This window comes from Carettochelys insculpta, chromosome 5 (assembly GCF_033958435.1).
Source record: "Carettochelys insculpta isolate YL-2023 chromosome 5, ASM3395843v1, whole genome shotgun sequence".
NCBI lineage: Eukaryota > Metazoa > Chordata > Testudines > Carettochelyidae > Carettochelys > Carettochelys insculpta.
The window spans coordinates 19,232,295-19,250,640 of record NC_134141.1 but is presented as its reverse complement, the minus strand read 5'-3'; the positions used below and the strand labels follow the sequence as shown (position 1 = coordinate 19,250,640).

General features: G+C 39.4%; 1 protein-coding gene across 2 annotated transcripts in view; it reads right to left on the bottom strand.

Moving 5' to 3' along the window:
- TLE1 (TLE family member 1, transcriptional corepressor) overlaps positions 1-18,346 on the bottom strand; it is a 94,205-nt gene that overhangs the window by 22,070 nt on the left and 53,789 nt on the right. For both annotated transcript variants that reach the window (XM_074994719.1, XM_074994718.1), the window contains exons 9-14: positions 13,630-13,746; positions 9,615-9,668; positions 6,519-6,671; positions 5,463-5,607; positions 4,555-4,745; positions 3,020-3,096 (exon numbers count right to left, since the gene is read on the bottom strand). In XM_074994719.1, the coding sequence (XP_074850820.1) occupies positions 3,020-3,096; positions 4,555-4,745; positions 5,463-5,607; positions 6,519-6,671; positions 9,615-9,668; positions 13,630-13,746 (737 nt within the window). The remainder of the gene's footprint in view (positions 1-3,019; positions 3,097-4,554; positions 4,746-5,462; positions 5,608-6,518; positions 6,672-9,614; positions 9,669-13,629; positions 13,747-18,346) is intronic.

Genomic DNA, 18,346 nt, shown 5'->3' with positions numbered 1-18,346 from the left:
AGAAGTTAGTCATAACAGATAAAAGCAGAGAAGTGGAAAAAAAAAAAAAAAAAAAGACTACATGTAGAGGAAGAAAGAGTTCCCCAGTAACAGAAAAAATTAGCAATGAGCTTCAGCAATGGAGAAAATCTAACAAAAGGATATAGGAGAAAGGGAAACCTCCATAAAAATCACAGAAGAAGAGTGAAGGAAAACTGAAGAATAAACACTAAATATAGCTTGACAGGAGGATAGAGAGAAAATGGAAGGAATGTTTCTCAGGAAGAGGAATAAAATGAGAGTGCATCTAAGGGACACCTGTTATTAACTGCCAAGACCAACTAATTTGTTGCAATGGGAACCAGATGAGTTGAACCACTCCACAGCTTTCTAGGTCAACGTGTAATGGCCTAGTGTCACTAGTATCAATGATAACAGGAGCTGGCTCGGAAGAGAACAAACTTGCCAATTGTAGGTTTTGAAAAAGAAAAAAAGAAAAAAAAACAAAAAAAACCCAGAAAACATTGAGAGGAAGGGATTAAAACTTGGTGACACAACAGAAGATGAAGCAATAGAAAATAAGGGTTTTTCTAAAAGGAATTCTTGCAACAGCAGGCAACTAGAAAACAAGAGCAAGTTCCTCAGAGGCAGCTTATTCTACTAGCTGCAGCCTATTCTATAATACGATCTCAGTCTGTACAGTGGTCAAGGAAGAAAAGGCACTCACAGAAATGCTGGTCCTTTGAAAAGAGCGCAACGAATCAATGGCGCTTAGAACAACAAAAGGCTCCAGAGTAGTTACAGTAGCCAGCAGACAAACATGGCAGAGGATTCAGTATTTCTTTCTGAAAAATCTTCCTCCCTGTTTCACACATGCAACATGACACACTAAAAAAATGTCCTATCTCATTTACTACATAAACACTATGCGGTATCTCAATTTGTGAGTTTGGGGCTAGATCTATACTGCCGTGGAAGATTGACCTGCTCAGGGTCGAACTTCAGGGTTTTGTTTTGTGCATGTGAAAACTGTGCTTTCAGAGGTCAAAGTCAACACCAGGACTCCTTGGAGTGGTGAGGATTAAGGAAGATCAACAGAAGAAACACTCCCATCATCCTTCTTCCGTACAGATCACCGTTTAAGTTGACTGCTGGTAAGTCGATTTTAGCTACGCAATTTCTGTAGCTTAAACTGCATATCAGCGGTCGAGTTCTATGTCTGGTATAGACAGAGCCTGGAAGAAATAGTTTACAAATATAAAGAATTCCCTGGAGTTTGCATAATGCTGTGGCAAGTGCCACATTACCCATACTCAGTACCAGAAATTTTCCATTAATCCTTATGAAAGAGGAATGAGCGAAGGAAGAAATGCACTGCACAAGGCATCATACTTACTGCACAATTTAAGCATTGTCTGTGACAGGTGTGGTGGGATATAAGGCTGAAAAGCATGGCAGAAGTAAATCTAGGTGTGTTTAAAAATACTTGTAAGGGTCAACACAGTAAATGCTGCTTTTAACTTATAACTCATATGAAATTTAAAAGTGACTGCATGCATTTGAAAGCTGTGCGAAAGAGTTGAATCTGTAAATACAAAAGTTCACAATAAAGTCATGAGGCAAATCAGGAGGCATATGATGCACCAGTGAGAGAAAGATGCGAGTGAAGAAGGGAATATATAAACCAGTTTCACTGCTAAATCAGGCAATATAATCAGAAACTAAAATCATGTTGCAGAATAGTTTTAATCAACAGGAAGGATTTTCCAAATTAGGTAGGCATTCTAGATAAACACTGCCAGGAAACAGAGCAAAGTGAAAGGGAAACTATATACCAGTTTTAAAGGAAATACCATCAGAAAAATGGAGTTTTTAATCAATAACGTATTATTTGCAAGTCGTGTGTTTTGTGTAAAAACTGTGTAAAAGTATTTTAATATTTAAAAAAAAACTTCATATAAATGTTGAAGGCTTTTTTCCCCTTTAATGAGGCTGTGTCTCCAAGTTTCTACCCTAAATGTGGAATCTAGCCAGGTTTGATTAAGACTACTTTTTAACCTTTGATTAAGACTACTTTTTAACTACTTTTGCCCTGCTGCAATTTCTCAACAAAATGCTCACCTACCAAACTGAAAGACATATGATTTCCAAATATTGCTTAGTACAGCAACAAAACACTACACTGTGCAAATATAAAAAACAAGACATCTTTAAGCAGATCTCAAAATTCAACTGACTGTATAGAATATTAGCTAATAGCCAATGTTCTGCTTTAATTTTATTACTGATACTTCCTCAGTTGAAAAAAACAAACTACTCTAAAACCCCAAAATATATTTACCTTTGTATGCAAAATAGCCTTGTCACGATCAACAAGATATGGTATTGTAAGCTCTCTTTTCCTTTATTTAGCATTGCCTATTAAAACAAGCATCTATTTTCAAACACTACCGTGAAAATAAAGCCTCCTACAATTACATGTCCAAGGTACAGGTACAGCTGCATACCTCTGAGGTAGCTTTCAGAAGCACCTACTTCATTATGAAAGTTACGTATTAGTTACAATGTAACACCAGGTACCACTTAATTTCTTAACCTTGAGACCCAGTAATTTCATCAGACCTTCCCCCCTCCTCCTAAAATATTGAGAAAAATAAGGAGGATGTCATTTGCACCCATTATTTGTAGAGGCTGAAAGTCAGTTTCACATATTTTAAACGTAAAGGTGAAATCATATTTCTTCTGTTGAGCATTACTATGCCAACTCAACTAGCTACTGCTAGCTCAATGGCAAGGCTTGAGAGAAAGGAAACACAAGAGTCATATCCTATCAACCGAGTCACTCCAGAAACAACTAAACATTCATAAATGTGCATGATTAAGATGACAGCTGCTGGTTAAGAATTTATAAGAAATGCTCCTTATCAGGAGAGGACAACAGCAATCTCTTTTGAAACACCCAAGATATCATTCCATTTGGAAGTCTTGTTTGCAGACACAACTAAGTGCTTTGGCTGTTTAGGTGTTAAAGGTTACTTACGGTTTTCCGCCAGGAATGCCAGCTAGATTTGGAGGGATTCCAGGTACTCTCATGTGAGGCGGAGGATCAAATCCAACCTGATAATGAAAAATGAACAAATCTCAAGACTGTTGAATGAGAAAAGAACTCCCCTTCCTTCACACCCAACTCACTACCCATTTTTTAAAAAATGCACATAGAGCATTTTAGAAATGCAAATGTTTCTTAAAGGAATCCATAAAGGGACACTATTAAGAGATTTATTTTTACATTTTCCAGTGTTCACATTTTAAAAATGGAACAAATAGATGTACATGATCATAACTCAAATATGACAGTAATAATATACTTAATACATTATGTGCTCTTTTAGCAAGTTTTAGCATTTTAAATCTTACTATATTAATTCATCTAGCATAAATACATACATCAAGCAATCCCTACAACAAATACAGGCCAGAGGGCATTCAAGTTCATTCTTTGAAATGGTATCCGTAACTTGGCCATAATGCATGTGCTTTCAAAGACATGTATATGCAGTCTACAATTTCTGTCCTTCCTGCTCAAGACAATTGTTTTGCGGTTAAAACATCAGTCTCCTTCAAGAATTTAGAGAATGTAGCACCAAGCCTGACATCCTGGAAATAATTTTGCCCACAACTTTGTTTACAAATTATCCCAGTTAATTCACTTGGGACTTACTTGGTTGGGTCTACACTACAAAAATAACTTGAGTTGAGTGGCTACACACAGGCTCCTTTGAAGTTAAACTTTGAAATAGGCCACTACTCCATTCCTGGGAATGGAGTAAGGACTTAAGTTGGGCTCCCTTTACTTTGAAGCAAGGGAAAGTGTGTGTAGACTCTCTGCTGGCTACTTCGATGTAGTACCTAACTTTGAAGTTAGCTCCTAGTGAAGATGCACCCCTTGTGTGTGCTTCAAATTACACATAATGCTGAAAAGTTTGCAGAACTGGGACCCTACTCAGCTTTACTTTATGGTGGTGGTGACTACAGTGCACCTTATTTGCACTGTTGCTGGGCATAAAGAATATTTTAACTTTCCAGGCCAGAAAGCCATAAAAGAGACACCACCCAACTTCAACATTTTATTTTCATAAAATATAAAACTACAAGTACAGAAATGTGGATAAAAAGCCTTCTGTGTGCTGCAAGATTAATTTAGGATGTCTGAAGTGTACAAATCTGCTCCAGGAGGAGAAAAACAGATGTCCAGAGAACCAATGAAGTGCCCTATAGCTTCCAAACACTACCTTTTTATTTAAAAAGTAAATAAAAAATAGTTTGGCATTTCTTAATGAACCGAACCATTGATGAAGGCTAACAAAAACCAAAACATACACAAATACACCGAGATTCTTTGTTTTCCAGGCACGACTGTTTCTCTAGCCATATAGCAAAATGAAACATACAGCAAAGCAGTTAAGCCTCTGGCGTTGTTATGGCCTGGGAGTTTGACAATGCTAAATGAAGCATGTAGCTTTTCCCAGTGAACCAAACCTCATCCTACTGAGACTGCAAGCAATGTTTCCCTACCATAGGAGATCGTCCATAGGCAACCACGGCAGCTGCAGCTGCAGCAGCACTCATCTGCGGGGACATGTTGTGCAGACTGGCATAAGCTGCCCCTGGACTGGTCAACTCTCCGTTCATGCCAGCATGAGGTACCATTCCAAATGGAGCAGGATATGGTCCTGATACCGCCAAGGGTGTCCTCAAGCCAGCAGCTGCAGTTTAATGAAACAACGTGCTCATTTTGAATGGAAGTAATTTTCTATTTTTCTGCACACAGGGAAGAAAACATCATTCCAGATGAATACTATGTTTGCAATACCCAGACATCCCCTCTGTCCACAGTCCCTTTTAATGTTGCCAGGCACATCCTGAACTAGTCTCATTCTGGCTCTGTGTAAATGAGCTCATATACATATGGCTCTTCTGATGACTTTTAATAATCCCTAAGCATAGTGCCCATTCCTTCCTTCATATTTTCCTCCACATTGTTCATTCCCTGTTCATGTTATTTGGTATTGCTCCAATTCCTGCAATAAGGTTGAGAGGCATAGTTTAGAAAATTTATGTCTGAAGACTGAGTGGCAAAGATAAGCATTGCTCTGAATTTGTCAGGATTCATACATTTCAGCAAATATTAGCTGACTCAAATACAGGATAATGAAAGAGGAAAGCGCCTGCACTCAGAATAATTAAAGGAAAGTTTAAAGTCATTCTGTAGTTTAGATTATGTGGAAAGAAGATAAAAACAAATGTAAACAGTCAGAAAGAGGTACAAACTGCTGAAAACTAAGTCGCAACATCTGTTTCTTATCAACCCTCTTCCACAGTATAAAGAAAGAAGCATACATTTCTTTAGCATTCCCAGATAATTACATAAATAAAAAGATTACTATAAGATTCAGAAAGACACATAAGAAGCAATCCATTACCAGCTTGGTTAACCAGAGGGTCCATTGTTGGAGGTTTGCCAAGGCCTGGCCGAAGTCCTGGAGTAGCACTAGTACCTGGAGTTGGCACATCACTTCGAGGAGTTGGTGTGTTGGATTTCAGAACGGGCGTGCTGGCTTTTTCATGCTGGTATCATTAAACAAATTAAATGAGCATTATTTTTAATCCAGGCCATATTACACAATTTATCACAACAGCAGCTGGGACGCTAGGCGCCTACTGCCTACTCCCTCAGCCAATTTTCATAAATCCATACAATGTTGACAACATTAACTTGCGAACAAAAATGTTGACCTTTCCTATTTCTGCCAAAATTAAACAAGCAAAAAAATGTAGAAGGTCATTTTTTCCTTCCTCCACAGGCATTAAAAATGTCTGAGATGATTTTTCTTCAAGACAATATTCTATGTATCACCAAATTCTTTCAGTCTGAAACTGGCATTTCAATTACAATACCAATGTTTAATATCACAGATTAAAGTCCAAAAAAGAATGACCCCAAACTGACAATCTCCTAAAATAAAGCAGTTTAAAAATCTGTGCCACTGTAATAACCAAAAATAGTATGATCAAATAATTTAATAACATTTTAACAAGATAAAACAGTCTATGTAGAAGAAGGCACCCTGGATTCTGCAGAACTTTCTAAAGGGGGTGTGTGTGTGTGTGTGTGTGTGTGTGTGTGTGTGTGTGTGTGTGTGTGTGTGTGTGTGTGTGTGTGTGTGTGTGTGTGTGTGTGTGTGTGTGTGTGTGTGTAAAAGCTATTTCCATTTCTAAAAAGAAAGTGCTATTTAAAGTGAACCGGTTGCATTATACCATAAACATTAGCTATAAGTGCACTGGAAAGATCAGTGTGAGGTAAAATTTATGAGTGAAAAAATAAAGGTCTAGGGGAACAAGAAAATACTCCAAATGAATAAAATCAGACATCCGCTGCCAACAAGCAAGCCACTGTGCACAGTAGTTAGTAGGTAGACCATACACGTGAGAAACAGACAGGTATTTCCTCTGGGCTACAGACTTCTTTTAATACTCACCAAACTCATTTCTTTGGATTTCAAGGAAGTGGAGCTTCCTGAGGAGGCTGTGGATGCTGGACTACTAGAGGCATCTTTTTTCAGCAGGCGGCTTTTATCTATGCCATTCTCACGGGGTGAGTGTGCAGGACTCACCCTTGGGGAGGAAGGATCCTAAAATAAAAATACTACTAATAAAAACAAACAAAGGGCAGGTCTACAGTTACGGAGAAAGTCAACTTAAGATACAGCACTCCAGCTAGAAGAATAGCAAACCTGAAGTCAACACACTTCATGCGGAATTTCTGCACCGTCCCCATATTGGGAGGTCAACAGAAGACTACCTCCCTTACTCCTTGTGACTGCGTGGAATACCAGGGTCAAAGGGAGAATCACAAAGCACATTCCTGTTAGACCTGCTAAATTGACCCCTGGGAGAGCAACCTCCAGAGCATCAATCTCCAGTTAAGTGTAGAAAAGCCCTAAAAATATTTGTGGGTAGGGGAGATTGAACAGCAGAAAACCACATCAGAATCAGGAGCTTGAACAAACCATGCCAACAAATTATCACCATTAAAAAACTAGAAGGGTTTAAACTAGAAGGGTTTAAATAGATAAGTTTAAATAAATATATTTTTTAATTATTAGTTTTCATTTGCTTCCCTCCGAAAATGTCTCCTCTTCATTTGGTCAATGGGGTAGTCTGAATAAAATAAACCCTCTGCATTTGAGTTTTACATAACAGGAAATTTTTCTTCAGTATATAAAGAAGAGATTGCAATCGAATTACAGATAAGATATGACAAGTGCGTGACAAACAGCGCGGGGGAAGGGAAGACAAAAGGAACAGCAATAAGATTATGAACTTCACAAGTTGGCAGCATGATAGTTCTGAATAACGAAAACATTCAAAAATTTCTTTTCAAACTAGAACCAACTTTTCTTACCCTCGCCAACAGAGAAAACAATCCTGAGCTCCTGGCCCACTGAGTACGTATAATCTATTGTTTTTTGACCCTCTGTACCAGCAGTGGGCAACCTGCAGTACACATCAGGGTAACCTGATCACAGGCCACAAGTCAGTTTTTACGTAGACCTTCTGCCCAGAGCGTCCAATGACTGTGATTCACTGTTCCCAGCCAAAGACTGTGGAAAGCTGCACCTGAAGGAAAAGGAACCACAGGGACATGCTGGCCACCACTTCCCACAGCTTCCACTGGCTAGGAAGAGAGAACCACGACCACTGGTAAGCAGAGCGGGTGGTGCCAGTGGACAATCAACATCAGCAAAGTGTCTTGCGTCCTGCAATCAGAGCACACATGTGATTGCCCACCGTGCCCCTATACAGACAGTACATTTTACTCTTCTAGGCAGCAAACCCTCCTCCGCACTCCACCCACACATGTTCCATGCTCTGTGCAGAAGCTTCAAACCCCTCAGGGCTCCAATAATTTCCCACACGCCCTGCTGTTCTTCTGATGGCAGGATGGATTCCTGCCAGTGGTATTAGGTGCAAGAGGGCAGAAAGTCAGTTCTGTACCATGTGCTCAAATATTACTGTGGTTAGCCTTTCTGGGGATGTTGCTGGTTACCTAGCTGCCTGCTTAGATACTCACTTTCCATAGCCAACCGTATGAAAAAAAAAAAAACTGACAGAGCCGACCTCATTTGGACACAACAGTTTGGTAAAGGTCCTATCTCCAAGGCCTTGTCTACACTAGCCAAAAACTTCAAAATGGCCATGCAAATGGCCATTTTGAAGTTTACTAATGAAGCGCTGAAATATATAGTCAGCGCCTCATTAGCATGCGGGCGGCCACAGCACTTTGAAATTGATGCGGTTCACCGCCGCGCGGCTCGTCCCAACGGGGCTCCTTTTTGAAAGGACCCTGCCTACTTCGAAGTCCCCTTATTCCTATGAGCAGATGGGAATAAGGGGACTTCGAAGTAGGCGGGGTCCTTTCGAAAAGGAGCCCTGTCGGAACGAGCTGCGCGGCAGGGAGCCGTGTCAATTTCAAAGTGCTGCGGCCGCCCGCATGCTAATGAGGTGCTGAATATGTATTTCAGCACTTCATTAGTAAACTTCAAAATGGCCATTTGCATGGCCATTTCAAAGTTTTTGGCTAGTGTAGACATAGCCCAAGTGCCACAATAAGGTAGATGGGACTAAGCAAAGAGGACTAAAGGCATCTTTGGCCAGGTCTACACTAAACCTTAAAGTTGGCTGTAGATATATAATTCCAGCTAGGGCAACTCCATAGCTGGAATCAACTTATCTACGATTGTCTTGCCTTACTGCCCTCACTAAGGGAGGAGGTCGATGGAAGACGCTCTCTTGTCAACCTCCCTTACTCCTTGTGAGATTGAAAAGTATAGGGGTCAACTGTTGACCTGATGGCTCGGTTTTGCATGTCCCTACTTGACATGCAAAACTAAACCCTGGAAGATCGACCCTGGCCAAGTTGATCTACCGGGTAGAGTAGATGTACCCTTATGCTGTCAAACTAGTGTAGCTGCAGGACATTCAAAAGGGGAAAGAGGGAGTTGTTTACCTCCTCCCCTCCAACACACACACTCCTTGGTGCTGCTGGAAAGAACTGCTTCCACCTAGACTGCCTTTCCTGAGAATGGTAGGGTCTTCTTAAAGGGCCACTCACCCTATGAAATTCTGTGGACATCTCTAGTTGTTTCTTAGCTCTAAGTTCACGTCAACTCTGGACTTCTTCAAATGCTAGCCTCAAAGTGGTCATTTAGTTGAGTGTTCCAACCCCATCCCCTACCACAGACACTTTGACTTAAAGTACTGCCTGATCAACCAAGCCCTGTACATATATCCCCATTTTAACTTTTCCCCCCACCACAAAGAGGCTGTCATGACAACAGCTGTGAGATGCTGGAATTCATCTTATGGAAAAACAAAGGCGAGAGAACCAGTCAAGAGCGAGAAGACAAGACAGCCTGACTTGCTCTTCCCCTATAATATGATTCTGTTAAAACCCACTAACCTGGGTTTTCAGGCAAATTACTAATATTTGCAAAACAAAGCCTCTCTTTATACAGATTTAGATGACAGCGAATTTTAAGTATTAAAAATGCAAAAAATGGAAACTAAATTACCTCATTGGATACATCCACAACCAAGTTATCATCACTCTTGTCCCCGTCACTATCCTAGGGGAAAAAAAATGGTTCATTCACTTTAATGCACTTGAAAAGCATGGGTGAGGGAAGCCAAGCATTTGGTAGCTATACAACCTGTATAGTAAAAATTATCACTGTCTGAACCCAAATTAAACAGAGACAGGAAAGAGGAGAGACTCATCTCTAGAGGTAGAGAGCATGTATAAAACTATAAAATATAAATGATGTGTAGCTAGTCTGGTGATTGTTTACATGCTGTGGAAAAAAAAGACATCTATAACTGCTCTCATTGCTAATCTGTGTTTCAATCCTATCAACTGTACAAGGAGAGTTGTTCAGTAAGGGTAGGTCTACACTAGATCAAACAGTTGACTGCAGATATGCAATTCTAGCTACTGCACTGTCCTCACTGAGGAAAGTCGACAGGAGTTTTTCCCCATCAACCTCCCTTACTCCTCAAGGGAGTCAACTGTGGACCCCAGAGAGATCGATTTCGAGGGCATTTACCAGACATGCAAAGTCGACTGTTCAGGTTCGATCTCCCAGGAAGTGTAGACATATCCTAAGTAACAGTATACAAAATGCTTTGAATGCGAAAAGGACAATAGTTAAGATTTTCAAAGACATTTCCGATATATACTATTTGTTTCAGATGTCTCTCCTAAGTCCAAGATAAGGCCATTTTGAGACCATCCCAAATTTCCATTTTAAAGCTTCAAAATAAAGTTTTAAACAGAAGTTAAAATGGGAGGATTTTGATTTTACTGTCATAATTCCAATTCCCACAATCAACTAATTTCTAGACACAAATGGCTTGTTCTTGTCATTGAAAGTGCTTCTTCTAAGAAAGCCGGAAGTCAGTAGCCACATGAGTATAGTCTGAAATCTAGTACACCTCTGAAATATTAAGCCTGTTCCAAAGTTGAGTAACCCTTAGAACAAAAAGGATTTAAAATACGTAGGTTATTTCTAAGCCAATTCCCTTCCAACTGCTTCTACCAAAGCAAAGTTGTCCTGTTTTCCTTAAAATCAACAGTTGCACATTGCATACGGTGCCCAAACAAACACACAGTGGTTTAAACATGATCTCTTTTGAATAAATGAGGTGATTAATACCCTTTTCACCCCCCTCCAAAAAAAAAAAAAAAAAAGCCTGCTACCTGAATGATTTTAGTACATAGGAAAGGTTGTCAAAAGTTTCCAGCACTAAGACATGGGTTGAACCTCTCTAGACCAGCAATATCCACAATCTAGCATGATTTTGGTTAGCCAGATGATCTCTTATCATGAGTGTGGCCAATTTTCCCATGGTCCCATAAAGTTTGTTTACAGCCTTTAGTTCCGGCCGTCAGTGTTCTGTGCTGCTATTGAGCTGTAATTTACCCCTAAATGTCTTAAGAGCCCAGTAAGCAGTGGAAGTGTTGGTAATGCAAACAGAAAATATTAAACCCATGGTCTGTCAAATTCTCTCATTCAGCACTGGTCAGGTCCTGAGGGTGTCAGACTAGAGAGGTTCAACCCGTACAAGACAGGGGAAAACATCAGAGAATTAGGTTTCAAAGAAACAGGGGTAGATTGACAGGAGAAATAATAGTCTGTACAGGCTAGGTTAACAGAAGAGGGATGTGCCTCAATTTTTTTTAATTTTTGATGGTAACTCAAAAATCTGAAAGAGTGTGACTGTGAATAGAACTGGACTTACGGTGGCCAGTACAAGCCTCTGGCAAGAAGTTGGGATCAAGTGAAGGAGAGAAACCATACCCAGAAACATTGAAAATTACAATAGAATCTAACTTTGTGGGGTCTGAGTGACCAGCAATGCAGTTAGTGCCTGAAGTCACACATCCAGGGCATTCATGCCACTGTACAATTGTATACTCTCTCTGTTTCTCTGTGCGAACAGCATCTCCTTTCCCTCTCCAATTACTATTTTTTCTCTTTAATTTACATTACTCCTGCTCTGCTTAGGGGGAGAAATGCTAAACCATGCAGCCAGTGCCTGCCTGCAAGATTCATAAGACCTATGATCTTTCCTGCAGTTAGTTCTTTGGAAGTTAGTGGCAAGCAAAGCTGGTCAAAAGGCAGTACACAAGTTATGCAAACACGTTACTGGATTTTTTTTTTTTTTGGCATTGATTTTCATAGACATTTTGCAATTTCAGCCAGCATAAGTAGTAGGTCTTTTTGTTAAGTCACTTGGCAAGCAGAAACCTGTGGACGTGCGTCTCCAAGATTCTATGGAGCCAGGCTTGTGGGGCTTGCACTATGGTACTAAAAATAGCCACCCAGACATTTGGGTTTGGGGCTGAAGCTGGGGGCAGAGAAGAGGTGGATTTCACCATAGGTTTCTGCTTACCTTGCAGATGTAGTCTTACAGACTCTGAGGCATATACAAGCTGCAGTAGTGACTACCATTATAATTGGAAGAAGGGGAGGAAATTGAGGAAAACCAGCAATTCTCAAACTGTGGGTCAAGACTCCCAAGTGGGTAAATGGGCTGTCAGGGCGAGCTTAACTTTGTTGGGGACCAGGCCCAAAAGCCAAAACTGAAGGAGCACTTCAGTACTGGGCAGCTGGGCTCAGGTTACAGGTCCTCTGTCTGAGGCTGTTCCTCACCCCCACCCTCCCACCGTCCTCAGGTGGTAAGGCATGGGATTTGGCCCCATCGCCAAGGATGGCGGGACTTGGGTGGAAGGCTTCAGTTCCCCTGCTCTCCCCACCCCACGCTCGGGGGGCCAAGTAGTAATTTTTATTGTCCAAAGGGGGTCATTGAGCAATGACGTTCAAGACCCCCCAAGGTAAAAACTTGTTTAGGAGTCAGAAGCCTTCTCTGATTCAGAAAGACAGGTACTGTTGGCTCCCAAAACCCCAGTGGCAGTAATAACCTTGGGAGTAGGAAAATCTATTCAGTCTTTGCTCTATGTGGCACGAGTGAATATACATGCTCCAGAGATCATCATCAACTACCACTTGAAACTTCATATGCAGCTTTTAAACAGGATGGATAAAATTAAAATTTTAAATCAGAATTTTAAAATTTAAAATCAGTTTTTATTTTTGTTTGTAAATAAGCCTATTTAAAATTGAAATTATGACCATATGAAATTAGGAATAACCTAAACTTACATGAAAATAATTTAAAATAGAAAATTAATATTAAGTAATAGATATTTGAAAGTGCAGAGAATAATTGTCTTCATTTCAGTTTATTCAACTATTTCCATTCAGTGACTGATTCATTCAAAGTTAAGTAACTAACGGCAGTAGAAAAAGCAGGGAAGCTTGTGTTCCTCTTCTAGTATATGAATGAAAACTAACAACCAGAAGATCTGTTAATTTTAAACATCTTAGGTACGGGGTGACCAGATTTACATTCACCAACCATTTCCTCTATTTAATAAATCAATCAGTTTTCAATGTGAAACATGTTTGATACAACTTTGATACATTTTACGTGATATATACACAACACATGCAAGATAGTTTAATTAAAAATTAGTATGCTGTTTATGTGCTCTTTTAATTGAATTTCCATTAAAATAGAGCTCAACATAAATCTTAAGTTAAAATTAATCATCACTTAATAAATAAGTGCATCATTCATGTTTTCTAACAAAATGAAAAATTAAGAATCCAAATAAATTCAAATTATTCCGTATAATTGCTTAAATCAATGTGGTATATCCTCCTGATTAGCAAAAATGAACACCAAATTTAACGTAAAGCTATATTTAGTTGCAAATCAACATGTTTTAATTTTTCCAACTAATGAGAATTAATCTTCTTAAGGAAAATAACTAAACTAAAAACTCAAAGCCAGATTATAATAGATTATTTAAATGAGGCTGCCTATTTGCCAATTTAAATCATTATTAAAATGGGTGATTTAACTCGCTTTGATTTCCATCTGCCCTGCTTTTTACAACTATTCCACTCTCACCCACAAAGTATCTGCAAATAAATGAATCATTTATTTGACACATTTGCTTACATAGTGGCTGGAATCCTTATCATCCACCTTTCTTTTTTTGATGTCATTGGAATATTCAGGACCATTCCTGCGTTTATCTGTGTTTCGCAGGCTGTCCGGTACCAACAAAGAATTACTCTGTAAAGACAAAAAACAAGGTCAATCAAAAATTCCTTCCAGAATTCCTTTATATATATCTGCCTGAAAACCAAAACTGGATGCAACAGACATCTTAGAAATGCAGACCTTCACAATCATTTGATTTAATTCAATTCAAAGTCTTCAATGGTAAATTATAATTACAGGGACTCATGCATTTTACATTTTGCTTTTGCATAAATCAACCTATCAGAAATTTAGTTCCTACGTCAATAACTATTTTTTGGGTCATTTAATTTAACTGACATTGTTTCACTGCAGGAGAAAGGTTATTTATTTATGAACATACAGCATCTTGCATGTATTCACATGCAGAAGCATTTATACATTGTAACTGTAACTTTAAAGTTATCTAATGATGAATTTCTAATTATAATGTCAAAAGCAAATAAAGTTCAGAGGATCTGCCCATTGCATATACCATTATGAGAATCCACTGCTTAAAACAACACTGAGCGTTATCTACACAGTAAGATTACCCTGTGTTCATTCAATAGCTATGATAAAAACCTCAACAGGATGCCCTCAACAAATTTCCTGCAAACAGAAAGATCAAATATTTTCACTGCCAACATAAAATTCACCATTAGTGTGAAATTAAAGCTAACACATTGTTTAATCAGTCTTGGGTTGAAAAACCAAGGCCAATACACACACAAAAGAGAAGAGGAAAGACTAATCTTTTCCACAAAAGAGACAGGCTACTTGCATTCACATATGCTAAATACAAACTGTTGACCCAAAGAAAAAAGGTATTTTAAATATTTTTGGGTCACATGAGACAATTTGACATGCTTCTGATTCCCATCTCCCCTCCAGCTAAAGCATTAAAACATGTTACAATGAGTTCTTTTAAGTATGGGATTAGCATATGCAAGAGAGCAATTTGTTCAGTGATGTGTTAATGCCACGAACAATGCTGAATGAGTTGTGCAAAGAACTCCCATAAAAAAGGCCTGATAAGTGTGGTTTCTAAAAGCCATCTAAAAAAACTGCACACATTATGGGGGAGAAGAAGATGGCATGGTGCTAATGCACATTTACATACTTAAAAGAAAATTTGCTTTGGCACAAATCAGATATAGTGGTGAGTCCATAAAGCAAATTTGTGTATATTTAAAAGCCATAGATATTTAAGATATCATAAACGTAACCTAATAGTCAGTTCCCTAGTCACTGAATGACTCTTCATTTGAAACCAAATCTTTGCAGTGCTCAAACATTAATGCTCAACCACACGGAGGAAAACAAAACAGGGTACACAATCTGAATCCTCTTTTGCCTACTTCAGAGGCTGTACTTTAAGCTAGCTCTAAGCTCTTTTATTCATGACTATTCAAGCTACACAAATGCCAGAGGGCTTACACAAGGCATATGGGAGGGTCCAATGAAACTCAGTATAAAGAAGCTCACAGTAATGTCTTTACCACAATGTTTTGTGGCTAAAAAGTGGGCTTGTTGGATGACAACTAACTACTGTACCTTGATAAGCACAGGCTAAACTTAACCCATCTTCTACTATATGCATTTAGGAATTAGTTTACAAAACAACAGTTAAGGGACAAGAATCCATACACCTTCCTGGATATCACTTGCGGCTCCCAATAACCACTAGTAGCATCTATCTTTCTTTGTTTTCTTTTTTGTTCTGTTACAAACTGGAATTCCTAAGAGAATGTAGATTACTGATCTTGAAAATACCTAGTAAAATACTTAAGAACATCTCCAAACTTCCTACATAGCACCACCTCTTCACCCGCCACCCCAGAGCTCTGGGGTACAGGCTCTCAAATAGCAGCACCCCAGAAGTTCCAGAGGGCATATTAATTCATAGGTATCTGCCTAGTCTTACAACAGACTACCTAAGAAGTACTAGTGAAGTATGAACACACACTGTCTTGTTTATCCTGTTCTATATACTATACACAGAAATGTAAGTATAGTATTTATATTCCAATTTATAATTAAAGGACAAAAATGAGAAAGTAAAGTAATGTGCTGTGACACATTTGTATTTTTAAGTGAGGTGAAACTTCGAGCATGCAAGAAAAATGAAGCTCCTGAAAGGAGTACAGCAATCTGGACCAGTTGAGAGCAGTGTTCCCTGTAATTTGCGTATCTGTACAGCCAATCAAGAGAGATTCCAGTGCCACCCAGCTGATTATCAGAGCCTCCACACTTAGATATTGTGTTTCTCTTGGTGATGCACATGAGCACATGCCTTGGTGCACTTTAAAATTTATTCTGCACATGGATGGAAAAGATTAGAGGAAATACTGGTTGAGAGCCACCGGACTCTGGGGCATTAACAATACAATTACACTACCCTTCAGGGGCATAAGGGGCATGGATAATGAGTAGCGAGGAGCAGTAAACGTAGCATTTTCACTTGATGGCACTGCAGCAATTAAGCACAAACTAGCCCTTATTCTGGAATAAAAATATCTACGTGAGAAGCTACTTCAAAGCTATTCCAGTCAATTACTCTGAGCAGCACTGAGACCTATGGTGTTACATTCCTGCTCACATTCCTACCTGACATGTCCAACATCCTAGAGTCTGAGATTTTGGATGGTTTGGTAGTTCATTTGCAGATTATGCCAAAACTGTTTTGAGTTGTGTAAAATCACAGACAATAAAGGATTTATTTTAAGAAAATAGATTTTACTCACTATTCAAAAATAATTATATTAAATGCAGCCCTGAAAATAAGAATAGTACATTAAATATTGAAAAAGATTAGGAGGATGCTTCAAAACTTCCACTGAAACTCATGCAAGTATGCTTTCTTAAAGAAGCAGAACCCAGACATGCGCACTCGACTTAGGTGTATCTCAGGTTAAACACAACTTTGAGTGGCACGGAAGTGGCGCGTAGCTCTGGGCTGCCAGGTGCCAGCTCCCTGCCACCGGTCTGTTTCCCAGCTCCTGTCAGGGGTGGCAACCGAGAGCCTAACTCTCGGCTTTCACCGACAGACTGGCTGCCACCCGACAGGAGCAGGGAAACTCCTCCCATCAGTGGCAGCAGCCTGACACTTGCTGCCTCTGTCAGGACCTGTCGGGGTGGCAGCGATGTGCTGGTCAGTTCCCCAGCTCCTGCCTGGTTCCTGGCTCCTCCCGACTTGCATGTAATTTAAGTTATGCGAGGTTGTCCAGGAATGCAATCTTTGCATAACTTGGGGGTCGACTGTATATGTATGCTAGCTATTGCAGGCTACTCCTTCTTTAGTTCTGCATGTCAGCGGCATGCAATTTCATCAAGTGGTATCAAAAGCTTTCCATCTTTCACTCGTGTTTCTAGCACTTTCTGAAATACTCACGTGACAAATGACAGTATCAAATTTTGTTGTCCAGGTGCTCAGTGTGCCTCCTATCAGCAGAAGTGACTTGAGGATTCAGGGAAGAGTTACTAGTTAGAACAGCAAACTAAAGATGATCCTCCCATCACGTCTGGTCAAGTACTATTTATATTTCCCATATGATCAGTGCCCTGAATGGCATATAAGGATCAGCATTTTCACAACATTTTAGCACAGCTGGTATTTCTATAGAGCTCTAGCCAGTTCAGTTTTGGGGAGAGAGGCCGGGAATAAAAGTAAGTAACTTTGCCGTTCTCCCCATGACCCATTTTGTAATGTTAAAATTACTATTCCCCCTCTAGGAAGAATACAGATTTTATAGATAATAGTACAGACTTTTCATTTTGGATTGACATCTACTGCGTTAACGATTTATGTGATGTCAAAAATATCTGGTCGACTCACTAAGAAAAACAGCATGACACCAATTTTTTTTGTCTTAATTTCCAGTAGACTAGACACTTAATTGAAGATAATCCTCTCTCGCAGGCTAAGAGCCCAATTTATCAGGGATTAAGAATGCAAAGTCTACATACAATGGATCCACATTGGCATAAATGATTAAATCAATTTTATAACTAACATTTTATTTTTCTCCAATGGCTCCACATTATGTGCACAGATTCCCTTCTCGAAGTAATTCTTGAAAGAAGAAAAGAAAAAGCTTAATGTGGTAATACTTCCTGTCATTGCTACCAGACAGCATAAAGGCAATCTTGGACCTCAAAGCGACTTTGCTGCCAACAAAATTCAAATACTGAAACCATCAGCCACAAATATGAAAGGAAAACTTACTCACAGATGCAGAGAGAGAAGGCAGGTTCCATAATGTGAATATAATGCACATTATTCAAATGGATTTCCAAAGCTGCCATGCTGATTCCCCTTAGGAACACTTTCCAAACCACAAGAAAAGTATGTGTGTCAGCAGTGCAGACTTGGAGCCCAAAACACCTCATTTATCCTCTGTTATACTAGGGGACAGGGAAGTTAATTTGCTAGCACAGACCACATTGACAATTAGCTGTACATTTAACATTATAACAATTAGGTAGCAGAGTTCCCATCACTTCTGCCTACAAGCTTTAACCACACCTGGGACCAATTAAGACATTCTTCAGAGCTGTATTTTTTCCACTGTGCTTGGTCATTTTATAGATTCTGCTGTACATCTATCCAGCTGCAATGGCTGACCTCAACCTTAGAGCAGACTGAACTCCG